Source organism: Daldinia vernicosa (genome assembly GCF_022497035.1).
Source record: "Daldinia vernicosa strain CBS 139.73 unplaced genomic scaffold F5Y00scaffold_81, whole genome shotgun sequence".
Lineage (NCBI taxonomy): Eukaryota > Fungi > Ascomycota > Sordariomycetes > Xylariales > Hypoxylaceae > Daldinia > Daldinia vernicosa.
Genome location: NW_025953997.1, coordinates 72,307 through 85,177, shown reverse-complemented (window position 1 = coordinate 85,177; position 12,871 = coordinate 72,307). Strand labels below are relative to the sequence as shown.

Here is a 12,871-nt window from a genome sequence, read left to right as displayed (position 1 = left end):
AGGATGAACAGGATGAACTTGCGCTGTGGGCAGGTGACGGTCTCAGCGCTATGCTGGGGTTACACATGCAGCTAACGCGACATCCGGTTTAGGGCCACTGCAGGGCCACTGACCCACTGTAGGGTCCAGAACTTGTCCCCGCTCCTTTCTGCAGAGGCTCGATGAACCTCTGTAAATAAAAAAGGAACGGTAACACAGACTCAATTCGTACAAGGATGGAGTAAATGCATGTATCTTCCGTCATATTTCACGATATGTAAGATATCACGAGCTATAAATATGCAAGGGTTGTCTCACATCCGCTAAGAGTCTAGTTACCTAGGTAGTCAGTCAAGCGATGGGCTACTAGGTATCACCATGTCAACGTCTTTTATATAAAGCTTTGACAAGATCGGCTTGAATCGGTTCGGACTAATAGCTTAGTGTTCGAAGAGGTAAAAAATTTGATATATAGAATTTCAGTCCGAATCCTTAACTCCACTACTCGGTCGCTTGGCCAGATACGTTAGGTACCACGTAAAAGAAACGACTTTTCCCAGTTGGTCCTATTCTACTCTGTGGAATTAGAACATCGGGGGGGTTAAAAAGACCCTATGTGGCCCTATAATCCTTTGGCTTGTAGCGGATATTTGGATGAAACGGTAAATAGTAGATCTTTTATGTTAGGTGGTAGTGGGTGTCACTTGAACTCTGCCTCTCTGCATTATCTCATCCGGTGAACTTCAGCTGATGATGTCTTAGAAAAAGAAAAGAGGCTCGTAAACTTCTATTGTACACCCATTTCATTTGAAGGTGGGGGTCAGTGGACGGTTGACCATCCAGAATGGGTAGGACGCCGACAGGTAGTTCGTAGAGCGGGGGATTCGATGGATGGTTTAGTCTTGGTTAATAAATCCTTGATCGGATTACTTGAATATATCAGACCCAAGCTTGTCCTATCTCGTAAGTATTCGAAGACATCGCAAACAAGGTGGGAAACAAAAAAGACGATGAGCTATATCAAAATTTGTAGATCTGATGATACCTGGATACCTACCCATGATACCTAGGCCAAGAGAACGACCGGCTGATGACCGTAAACCGGAGACCCAGAGCTCTGGGAATTGAATCGTTCACATGGGACATGCTGACCGAGGTTCCTATTTAGCAAGTCGATTGGGGTGACGAAAACGTTTGAACTTGTTTACATCTATTTTAAGGCCTCCCTTTAAATGGACGAAGTACGACATGTCTAATACCTTATGCATCTACTGCATTTCCGGTTAGGCTTAAGCCTATGGGATCAGTCCGAGTGGAGATTTGATACCCTCTAATTGCATTAGCTATTGTAGTTGTTTAGTGCAAAATAGCTTAAGAAGGTACATGCAGGTCACATTTTTGTGCTGCAAGTGCTCAGGTAGCCGCATATCATTTTTTTAGGTAGGACCCGGGTACCTGCACACAACACCTTTACATACCTCTTGGTATACGGAATATACCCGGTATATTTCCTCAGCCTCAACGTCGCTAGTGAGGCATGGGGTTTGACACCTAAAATTCTGGTTGACAAGTAAAGGTGCTATGGACACCATGGATTCAATAACGGATAAAGCAAAGCAGCTCCGCTACAAAATATCTCAGACAGAGAAAGAGCTTCAAGACTTACGAAGACAACTAGAAGAACTCGAGCCAACCTCTCAGAGTCTAAATACAAATACGAACCCGCCAGAATGGAAGTGGCCCTTGAGCGAAGAAGAATATTCTCGTTATGGTCGTCAACTGATACTGCCCACTGTCGGCATCAAAGGCCAAATACGCCTGAAGTCTGCTGCGGTCCTGATAGTTGGTGCTGGAGGTTTAGGCTGTCCGGCCGCTGCATATTTAGCTGGTGCAGGAGTTGGTACCCTCGGAGTCGTTGACGGTGATACCGTGGAAATATCAAACCTGCATCGCCAGATTGCACATAGCACTTCAAGGGTTGGGATGATGAAAGTAGACAGCTTGATCGAATACTGTCGAGCACTTAATCCGGTCGTGTCATATGTAGCCCATAGAGAACATCTCACACCTCAAAATGCCGAGAGTATCGTTTCTAAGTACGATCTGGTTCTCGACTGTACAGATCACCCGACGTCTCGGTACTTAATTTCCGATATCTGCGTGTTGTTGCAGAAGCCACTCGTTTCCGCATCTGCCTTACGGACAGATGGACAGTTAATTGTCTTGAATAATCCACCAGCAGCTCAAGGTGCTGTGGAAGGTGGTCCATGCTACCGCTGCATCTTCCCCAAGCCACCCCCCGCCGATAGTGTAGTCAGTTGCGGCGAAGGAGGAATCCTAGGGCCGGTTGTGGGCATTATGGGCGTACTACAAGCACTTGAGGCTATCAAACTGGTCGTTGCTGGAGTCGGAAAAGATTCAAGCTCAGCACTAAAAGACCCTATCGCGCCGAGTTTACTTTTGTTTTCTGCTACTTCAACTACACCATTCCGGTCAATTAGGATGAGGAGTCGAAGGCCTAACTGCTTTGCTTGCTCCTCCGCATCAACATTAACTCTGGGCGAACTAAGAGCTGGTTCATTGGATTACGTACAATTCTGTGGGGTGACCACGCCAGTCACCGTGTTGAAGCCCGAGGAAAGAGTCTCCGCTACAGAGTACAATGATATTCTGACGAAACAGTCCGACAAGAATCACTTGTTACTAGATGTCCGCGAGAAGGAGCATTTTAACATTGCCAGTATACCAGGCGCGATTAATGTGCCCTTCTCAACCTTACAGAGTCGTAGTAAAAAGTCTACCAACGAGGAGAGTTCGGTGCCAGAGTATATCCCAGAATCACTATCGCCCAATGCGCCGATATATGTCATCTGTCGAGTGGGTAACGATTCCCAGTTAGTAACACGAAGGCTGAAAGAGATGGGCTTAGATGCGAATGGAGAACGCTTTGTAGGTGATATCGAAGGAGGTATGAGGGCCTGGAAACATCACGTCGACCAAACAATGCCTTTCACGTAACCGCTAAATCTCGACGACACATATAGTTTAACGACGCCAATATAGGAATGGGGGGTTCCATTTCAAAATCATACCGATTCCTTCTGTTGATACATTGGAGGGAGAGCCACCGAACGCCAATCCGTTGATTTTTGAAGCTTTTGCTTTTTACCTGAACTTTGAGATACATTCTCTCACTAATATGATAAGAAACTCGTAATCCTGTCAGGCTATGTGGACTATGCATTTTCTCCCTTGCATGGGGCCGATCCCCTGAGACTACCTTTCTCCTCAGACGAAGCTTGTTCGCTTCTTGTTGAATGCCCTTTGGTCTTTTAACCATTGTCTGTAACCTGCCACGCTCGAGATCTTCTCTCCGTAGAAATCCGGAACTAGAAAAAACAAACCAAGATGTCAGCGAACCTAATTTCTCTCCATTCCGACTTGAACTTGGAAGATAATCTTACCGGCGTTACCACTCAACGAGCTGTTGCTAGGATCTACTCGGTTCTTCTTGATGCGCGCAAAGAACTCAGACTCTTTAATTGCCATGGGCTTCTTGACGCCCTTCTTGAACGTGTAGAACAGCGCATTGCCTACGCTCGGCCCAGCCAGCCAGCCTAGCCCCGCGAAGCTCAGAACCACTATACCCAGCGCAAAAACCGGGTCTATTGGGACCTTGGTCAACAGCCAGTCCATGTCCATATTTACAAGCAGGATAGCACCTGCCGTTCCACCTATTATCATCGTTAGGACACTACTGGCAATCTGGACGCGACGCCGCGTTTTGCGCAGGGCGAAAAAGGTATTCCAATCGAGTTTTGGAGTAGAAGATTCCGAGGCGGTTTCTGCCGCAGAGGTTGTAGTGGACGCATGACGGCGGGCAACAGCTTGGAACTGTATGCTGCGCGCAGATTTTCTGGTGACTGTTCGAGTTGCGATGGAAGGAATCGACTTGGTACTACGGATGGTGGTGCATTGTCGAGATGCTAGTGAGGAGTATTGGCAGGTTGCCCCTCTTGCGAATGCGACCTGCAATTTGAGGGCACGAGTGCCTAAAACACCAAGGCGCGTTGCTGTTGTCGCGGAAGTCAACATTTCAACGGGTGTCGGGTGCCGTGGTAAAAGTTGTTCTTCAACGCTGCATCAAATGCGTCGGAGTGGAGAGTTTTTGTCGTTACCTCGAGAGCTTATCGAAGATCGAAGCTAATGTCGAAACTTGACGTCGATTCCAGTAGGTCCAAAAGATGTCTGTAAAGCTCAAGCCACAATCGAGGGGCGCTAGTTACATTAGGTAATGTATTGTACAGATCTTCTTGGCTGTCTTGTATGATGCATATCGGATAAATGCAAATATCATAATCCTCGACATGTGAATCTTAAGTGAGTTGCTATAAGCTAGCTTTTATATCAGGTATTAGATACAACACCGAGGAGGTAAACAAGAATTCGGAACTGATTCGAGATTCTAGGAAGTGACTAAGTAATTATTGAAAAATATTATATAATAGTTTGATCAGAAAAGAGAACAGACCCAAATGCTTAGATACGAAATCCTCTAAAAGGATATGCTTAAAAATTTCAGGAAGAGATGTGATATAAAACTCCATGATGGGCATTGAATCGTATATTGTATTTAATCAAATAAATGGATTAGTCTTATGGTAAGTAAAGGGAAGGTATGGCTCTGTGTTACTTTTGGTTGAGCATTGCCTCATGGACATATCCACCTACTATCTATCATGTTGTACCCTACTGCACTGACAGTAATTAATACAGATATAAGACCATGTGCTAAGGTACCTAGATAAAAACCCAAAAATAAATTAGAAATATGTAATGATTCCTATGAATGCAAGGTAAATAACAAAAGCTTTTGTGGTTGGTATACGAGAGGGGGATGAAAGTAAATATTAGCTACAAGATTATATTACAAGGTGAGGCAGCGAAGTTCCTTACTTGCAATCTGAAAATCTCGATGCCTTAACTTACTACACACTAGAAGGTAAAAAAACACAAGTACGCATGTAGCATGTTGTCAGTTTTTTTTTTACACTGCAAAGGGACCAAAGCAACTTCCCCTAGTGGTTTTTGTTTTTCCCACATCGTCAACTAAGGCTTGACTTGATCGTCATTTTACCAACTCCCAGTGTTACTGAGACGACAGAAGGCACACTAAAGTACAAGTTCCCCAACTGTTAATCTTGCAGCCTTAGGAGTGACTTTTCATCAAACACATCTTTCTCCTGCACACACAACTACCACAATACAAGTGTGAACTCCCCACTCTTGCAAACTGAAGATCACAACAAACACCACAAAAGTTCCTTCCACCTACTTCCACTTCAACCATGTGGCCACTTGTCAAATCTATCTCCAAGTCCGTGGGCAAGGCCGCTGTCTATAGCATCATCGCCATCGGAGTCTGGGAGGCCTTGCTCGGATGCCCTACAGCAAATATGACGAAGACACTACTTGCTGACAAGGTGGCCTGGGACTCAGCCCAAGCGGAAAAACAAGGCATTCGTCAACACGTGCAAATGTGGTTCACGAGCTGGTGGCATTGTGCCATTCGATCCCCCGCGAAGTTCATTGCAAAGAGAGTCAAGGCTACGGCGGCTAAGGCCAAACGATCCTACGTCCTGGGCTGGATGGCTAGGAACCGAGACAACAACAACAACGATGACACGACCGCTAGCATCACCCGCGGTGAGGAGCGGTATGATACTCTCACCTTGGACGATATCCGCCCCCAGGAAACTTATTGATTTCTAGGGTCTCCCGTTTCCACGAAGAGTTGGACGAAGCAATCCATGAACTCACCGCTGAATCCAACTCCATTTGTCTCAGGGAATTTCAGGAAGAAGACGAGGAGGATTTGGAGGGTGAGGTGGAGGATGAGGAGGAGGATTGGACTGGTGCGGTGGTTGACGGGGGCCAGGCAGAAATTAGCTTTTGACGTTTAATCAAGACTCACAATGCAGTATGTCTACAAGGAAGACCGTCACTATCATTTCGACTACTGTGAGATTGCAAATGATCCAGATTGATTTTCCTGTGCATGAGGTTAATGTTTAGTCGTGCCATGCATCCAAATGTCAGATAGGATACCCTCCGGGGTTTAGCTCAAGATACGTTGGACGTTTGTTTACAAGATCGACTTTTTTGATCCTCCATAATAATCATCATCATTAATATTACACTGTTGCACCTATTTGATATGGGTTAAGCCCTTATTTAGGTATTTGGTTTACCTATAAGGTAATTGTTCAAGTTGGAACGGCATGTCGGAGAAACCCGATCGGCTCCGTGTTCTCTCCATCCCGGTCCGGCCCCGGTGTGGGGCCGGGGCCGGGGCCGGGTCATTCTGCTGCACCCGGCATGATAATTAAAGCACATCTATACCTTCTACTATATTCCTTTAATTCCCTTCCAACAGTCATTATTCCGTAACTAAAAAGCCCGTGAGAGTAACTAACGTCACAGAGTAAAAAAAGAGCTAAACATTATCCTTTGATAGTTGATTTTTACTCTTCGCCCGTTACCTTATCACGTACGCTCTTGGACCTCTTTTCCTAAGACAAGTATTGCCGCATGGAGGTAATCACTACTAGGGCTTCACCTGGCGATGAATTAAGAAGCTCTAAAGTCTATTTTTCCGATTTCATTAATTTAAGACTCAGGCAGTGGTTTTACCGCCATTAGCTAGAATGTTGCTGGAGACTTCATTTTAGATAACAAAGGACCAAGGGCTCTTTAAGTATCACTGCCGTAACTTAAAACAAGGTCTCTTCGTGGTTGCTACTGTGGGCATTTTGTGTCTCGTTGGAATTTTCTGTAGCTTGCGCTTCAACCATGTCACTATCCTCGAAATATAAGACACCGCCAGTGTTGATATCAACATATGGCGAGCCACCATCTATGTAGAGTATGTAGTAAGAGCTTCGTCCATTATCGTTGCCAAGAGTAGTATACAAAATTGCTAGTGGTATATCCCTATTGAGAACTTATTGTATGGTAGGACGCTTCAGCCAACCCGTACTGTTAACGTCAGTAGGACGTCCATTTGTTTTTTTTTTTTTTTTGGCTTAGGTTTGTAATTTTGCACCTGCCACTAGTACAAGTGAACAGACTAATATTTAAAATCAAAACAGGTCTCTCTTGACTTAGGTACTTATGCTCTTGCATATTTCTTGTTGTCAAAACTTGCAGGTCACTTATCATAACACAAAAGCCAAGGCTCAACACAGTTGATATCTGCTCCTTCTCGACATTGTCCTTGAAACTAGATAAGTCAAATGTGGATAGCCTAAGGGCAAAACAATAACCTTCTACTTTCACAAAATATTTCTCGTGGTTTTACGCATCTGGGTACATTTCACGATCCCACTTTAGGTGCCTACCTACAACATATCACACACGTTTACACGCAACTGAAGCTCTTCCAACCCCACACACATTCACCATCGCAACAAAATGGATGCCTCGCCGATGGATGTTGAGATGGACTACGTCCGATGCGCTGCCTTGCACAACATGATCCTTATGGAAGGCTGGGTGGGCTCTGGAAAGCCTCTGGAACACAACAGCGGCGACGATCGAGTAGAATTTCTGCGCCGTCGGAACTGGTTTGAATTCTACGGGGCTGCTGCCGAGAGAGTGCGCAGCCGTCTCTCGCCATGCTTGATAGCGTTTTTGGAAAAGGCCTGGGTCGTAGATAACCACAATCTACACTACTATGTTGCGGGCTTATCTAGCCCCGACTACCTATGGCCGTACCGTCAAGGAGGGAACGGGGGAGAGGACGCGGACCGCTATGTGACGCTTTATACCGCGACCGGCGTCGTTCCTGGCTACAGTTTGGAGCCATACGGCTTAGTGTAAGACTCGCAATACGTCTCCTAGTATCTCAGCTAACATGATGATAGCTTTGACCAACAAGAAAACAAAGCGATTATAAGGACGGCCATGTCTGACTCCGCGATTATCGGCAATGGTCGCCAGCAGTGGTTCAACCTTGAAGTTGTCCTCAGCGCCTGGTTTGATATGTTAAGAGCAGGCAAGGTGAAGGCCGTTACTCCCGACGTAAAGGTTCCAAACGAGAAATTCGACCCGTGGATAATCCTACCCTATAGCAATAGCCAGATGCAAGAAACGCTTGTCGTCTACCACCAACTCTTGGATGCGATTGAGTCTCGTATTTACATCACTCTTAATATCCCGGGATTTCCTAAGCCAGAGGGTCAACGCCCACTCATCCCTAGCGATTCTCTAGAAGCGTTGAACATATCAAAGGGATTCGCTTGGGAATTTCTAAGCAAAGCACGACGGCCGTTATTCCGTTATATTGCCCCGGGACTGGAAGTAATCTCCACAGACACATTCAGCTACCAGCCCTTCAGTGCGGTCGACCCCGGCATACATCAAGAGTACCTAGAGACGCCTTCAACAACTCAGTTTCCTATCTTACTATTCCGGGCCGCGGAGATGTTCCACGCCTTCCCTAGTCCGCACGGAGCGAAGGATCGCAGGGGATCCCATCTCCCATTCTCCTGGCCGTGGTCTCAGGTAAATGCATACCCCGCGGGACTCTACTTGACCGACTCGGACCAGAAAACCGTACGCTTCGAAGACGGCGTCCGTCTGGTGCTGCCATTTGGTATTGGATCACGCGGATATGCACGCACAAGCGACGGAGCGAGGTTCGGAGAAATCAAAGACAAACAGGGCGTCGTCCAGCCACGCGATACACACGCCGACTTGTACCAACTGGGATATGTGCCATTCATTGGTTCACACCCGGTTCGCCTCGCTCAAGTCCTGAGATCGTGGCTCAATCAAGTCGAAAGTGGCGCGTGGAAGGTGGGCAGGGATGGTGTGATGGGCGGTATCGAGAAATGGCGAGAAGCTGATACGGAGGCTGGTTGGGCTGGATATGGAGTACCAGTCAGTTGGTAATTCGTTAAGACCGGTTGAGGACTGCTTGATATATGATCTCAGCCTGCTCCTTAAGCAGGTAACCAGAGTGATATCTCTAGGATGGTCTATGATCCTCCATGTAATAGCTTTCATTCGAAAAGGGATAGGTAGTAATAGTTCGAGCACAAAATCGAAATCTTGATCTATCCAAGGTTGAATGATGTTTAAATCCTCGTGTTAATGTGTCTCTCAACTTTACTTTCGTGTCTGTCGTGTAATCCGTAATAAGACCCCTATCGTGGGCCACCCCCTTTTTAGACGCGCGATTCAACTTTCGTACATCTTGATACTTACTATTAGCAGAGATACGCTAGTATTAGCCTCTGAACGGCTATATGTAAAGGTATGAAGTGATATTCATACATTGAATGTCCTTACTGGTGGCTTTGAAGATTTAGCAATACCAACTTAAACAGTATTACTCTACAGAAATGCACGGCAGAGGTAACCATAGAAGGATTGGCATGACTAAAAGCCGCAGCCAAGCCTTCCGGCACTGCAGGTCTCTCTTTAACCGAATCAATGCCTACTTGTAGACTGACAATTAAGATATAGATGCAATTTCCTGCAAGGGCCTCCAATGGTTAATATAGCTGGTACGAAGGTCCGGGCCAAAAGACTTGCACATCTGGTCTTGGCAAACCTAATGCCGCTATAAATACAGTGTAAGCCACGAGAGATCCCTTCTATTATGACAGCTAGACTGCGGGGGAGTACCGAAACAAGGGTCCCCCGGAGCCTGAACTGCCTTATTAGGCTCTGAAAATCTGCGAGAGGCCACTTGCATATAGCAGGCATAGCACGCATGCTACGCACACTGCCGATAAGTCCCAGATCATCTAGATGTAACTGTTCCCAATGGTTTATATACCTTCTCGAGGCCTACGTCTCCAACATGCTATTGACTTCACGATCTACTTTTGAGCATTACTAGCTATAATGCATTTGTACCAGTCGCTGTTGGGGCTCTGCCTTGGCATCAACACATTCTCCGCTGCCGCATTGCTTTCTGAACCCGGCGAGGTCGCTATCATACCATCGTGGGACATTCAATCAACGGAACGAGTCGGGACAGATCTTGCAGCATTATCCCGACCTGGTATAGACACGAAAACATGGCACGAAATCGACAGTTCCCGCTGTACTCTCATGGGCTGTCTAATACAGGCCGGTGTATACCGTGAGAGCGGACTGTTTTTCTCAGACGCGCTTCAGAGCTTCAATTCCAGTCAATTCAAAGTTCCTTGGATATATCGAAAAGAGTTCACTCTTGACATTAACCCCGGAAAGCGCTATTTCCATCTGCAGACCCATGGAATCACTTCAAGTGCCGATATTTACATAAACGGCCAAGAGGTCGTGACCAAAAAGTCGCAAGCGGGTGCTTATGTCGGAAATACCTTCGATATTACCAAATTAGCAAATAACACGAATGCGCTCGTAATTCAAGTCTATCCGACTGACTACAACTATGACTTTGGTGTATTTGAGCCCCTTAAACTTGCGGTCGTAGTAAGCAATGACTGACCTTTGCATTCTAGCTCGGCTTTGTGGACTGGAACCCATATCCTCCGGATAATGGCACTGTTCGTAGAGCCAAAACTTCTTATAATAGTGCTACCTAAATATTAATTGACACTAACATCCTCAGTAGGGGGTATGGCGGAATGTAGAAATCAAGCAGACGGGTCCTGTTTCGCTGGCTCCCCTACGAGTAACTACACAAGCCAGCTTGCCAGTCGAGCATTCTAGCGCACTCATAAATTTGAAGACCACAGCTACGAACCTGGAGGATCGCGAAGCTACTGTGGAATTAACAGGCAGTATCTCCCTAGAAGGCGCAAGCGATACATATGAATTGAACCAGACTATCACGCTGCCTCCATTGGGATCTGCTGAGGTCGTCTTGTCGACAGCATTAAACGAGCCGGCGATCTGGTGGCCCAAGCAGTGGGGAAGCCAGCCATTATACGCGGGACAGTTATCTGCGTCCATATATGGATCTATTTCTGACAGGATAGAGCGAACCTTTGGCGTCCGCCAAGTAACGGCGGAGCTCAATGCAAACAACGACACTATATTTTTCGTCAATGGCTACCCCTTTCAAGTGGTCGGTTCTGGCTACTCCGCGGATATCTTCTTACGATGGGATAGCGCCAAGTTTACTACACAAGCCAAGCTAATGCTCGACTTGGGCCACAACACAGTAAGATTAGAAGGCAAGAATGAGCAACCAGAGCTATACGAGATCACAGATCGACTAGGTTTGATGGTCCTGCCAGGCTGGGAGTGCTGCGATAAATGGGAGGCTTGGACGTACAACGAAGACTTGGCCGTCAAGTCAGAGTGGACAGATGCCGACTACACTATAGCGAACAAGAGCATGTACCACGAAGCTCTTATGCAGCAAAGTCATCCGAGCGTGCTGGGGTATCTAGTCGGAAGCGATTACTGGCCTGACGACAAAGCAGCGGAAGCGTACTACTATTCACTCAAAGCGGCGGACTGGCAGGCGCCCATAATTGCTTCAGCTTCAGAGAGGGGTTATCCCAAGATTCTGGGGCCGTCGGGATTCAAAATGGCAGGTCCTTACGACTGTAAGCAATATCCCAACCCAACCCCTTTAATATATTCTGAGTGATACTATGCCTGATATATGCTTAAATCACTTGAAACTTACCATACGCCTGATCACTCACTAATTTTATTATAGGGGTACCACCGAATTACTGGTATGACGTTGAACCATCAGAAGACCGTCTCGGAGCTGCCTTTGGATTTGGATCTGAGCTGGGCAGCGGCGTTGGGACACCGGAAATCAGCAGCCTAAAGAAGTTTTTATCCGAGGCAGATTTAGATGATTTGTGGAAGAGCCCAAATAAGGGATTGTATCACATGTCCACAAGCGTATCATCATTTTACGACCGAAATATCTATAACACTGCTCTCTGGAACCGCTACGGAGCACCTACTTCGTTAGAAGATTATTTGTTTAAAGCTCAGATACAGGACTATGAGGCTACAAAGTCCCAGTTCGAGGGCTTTGCGTCCCTATGGAATGCCGACAGACCGGCGACAGGACTTATCTACTGGATGCTAAATAATGCATGGCCAAGCTTGCATTGGAACTTATTCGACTACTATCTGCATCCGGCTGGATCATACTTCGGGGCAAAGGCCGGGTCTAGGATAGAGCATGTTGCTTACGACTATAATGGAAATCTCGTGTACTTGATCAACCGCTCGCTAGATCGAAAGGGGTCGAGAACGGTAACTGTTGATGTCATTGACAAGAACGGCAAAACAATTCATAACAGCCAAGAAGATTTCGATACCGTACCAAATAACAGCAAAGATATTATAGATCTCACGGATGCCCTCAAATCAGTAACGGATATTGCATTCTTGCGGCTTATCCTTTCTGACGGCAAGAATGCTACATTGAGTCGGAATGTATACTGGCTAGCAAACACCACCGACACTTTGGACTGGGAAAACTCCGACTGGTTTTACACGCCAGTCACCAAATATGCCAATTATACGGCATTGAACAGCTTAGAACCTGCTGAAGTCTCTGTCACGACTACGGCGACGTCGAAGCGGAGCGGCTCCAAGGCAGGAGGACTTGGTGTGGTGCTCGAGAACCACTCTTCCGTACCCGCGTTCTTCATCAGGCTCAACCTTGTCAACGAAGAGGGAGAAGATGTCCTGCCGGTTTTCTGGTCCGATAATTATGTCACACTATGGCCCCACGAGAAGCTCGAGCTTCAGGTCGAGGGTGAGGGCGCTGCCTACGTACAGGTTACCGGGAAGAATATTCAGAAGGCTCAAATATACTTGTATGACTAGAATTTTTGGGACTTCATGGGAAATTACCTAGTTAATCATTCAGTATTCGTATTTAATATAGTTACTG

The 12,871-nt window shown here is 46.4% G+C and overlaps 5 protein-coding genes across 5 annotated transcripts; 4 read left to right on the top strand and 1 right to left on the bottom strand.

The window, feature by feature from the left end:
- Positions 1-1,427: 1,427 nt before the first annotated feature.
- Positions 1,428-3,198, top strand: F5Y00DRAFT_209175 (adenylyltransferase). Its single transcript, XM_048005487.1, has one exon. The coding sequence runs from the start codon at positions 1,561-1,563 to the stop codon at positions 2,995-2,997; it is 1,437 nt and encodes a 478-aa protein (XP_047860134.1). The 5' UTR covers positions 1,428-1,560; the 3' UTR covers positions 2,998-3,198.
- F5Y00DRAFT_209179 (Pam17-domain-containing protein) lies at positions 3,133-4,167 on the bottom strand. The gene is made up of 2 exons (XM_048005488.1): positions 3,444-4,167; positions 3,133-3,368 (listed from the first exon to the last, which is right to left on the bottom strand). The coding sequence occupies exons 1-2, from the start codon at positions 4,072-4,074 to the stop codon at positions 3,268-3,270; spliced, it is 732 nt and encodes a 243-aa protein (XP_047860133.1). The 5' UTR covers positions 4,075-4,167; the 3' UTR covers positions 3,133-3,267.
- A 1,160-nt stretch (positions 4,168-5,327) lies between these two features.
- Positions 5,328-5,935, top strand: F5Y00DRAFT_274423 (uncharacterized protein; the record flags this gene model as incomplete). Its single annotated transcript, XM_048013356.1, has 2 exons — positions 5,328-5,695; positions 5,752-5,935. The coding sequence occupies 2 exons, from the start codon at positions 5,328-5,330 to the stop codon at positions 5,933-5,935; spliced, it is 552 nt and encodes a 183-aa protein (XP_047860132.1).
- Positions 5,936-7,479: 1,544 nt separating this feature from the next.
- F5Y00DRAFT_274422 (uncharacterized protein) lies at positions 7,480-8,934 on the top strand (the record flags this gene model as incomplete). The annotated part of the gene is made up of 2 exons (XM_048013355.1): positions 7,480-7,856; positions 7,905-8,934. 2 exons carry the CDS (start codon positions 7,480-7,482, stop codon positions 8,932-8,934), a joined length of 1,407 nt encoding a protein of 468 aa, XP_047860131.1.
- Positions 8,935-9,894: 960 nt separating this feature from the next.
- F5Y00DRAFT_274420 (glycoside hydrolase family 2 protein) lies at positions 9,895-12,831 on the top strand (the record flags this gene model as incomplete). The annotated part of the gene is made up of 4 exons (XM_048013354.1): positions 9,895-10,437; positions 10,497-10,541; positions 10,610-11,552; positions 11,669-12,831. 4 exons carry the CDS (start codon positions 9,895-9,897, stop codon positions 12,802-12,804), a joined length of 2,667 nt encoding a protein of 888 aa, XP_047860130.1. The 3' UTR covers positions 12,805-12,831.
- Positions 12,832-12,871: the final 40 nt, after the last annotated feature.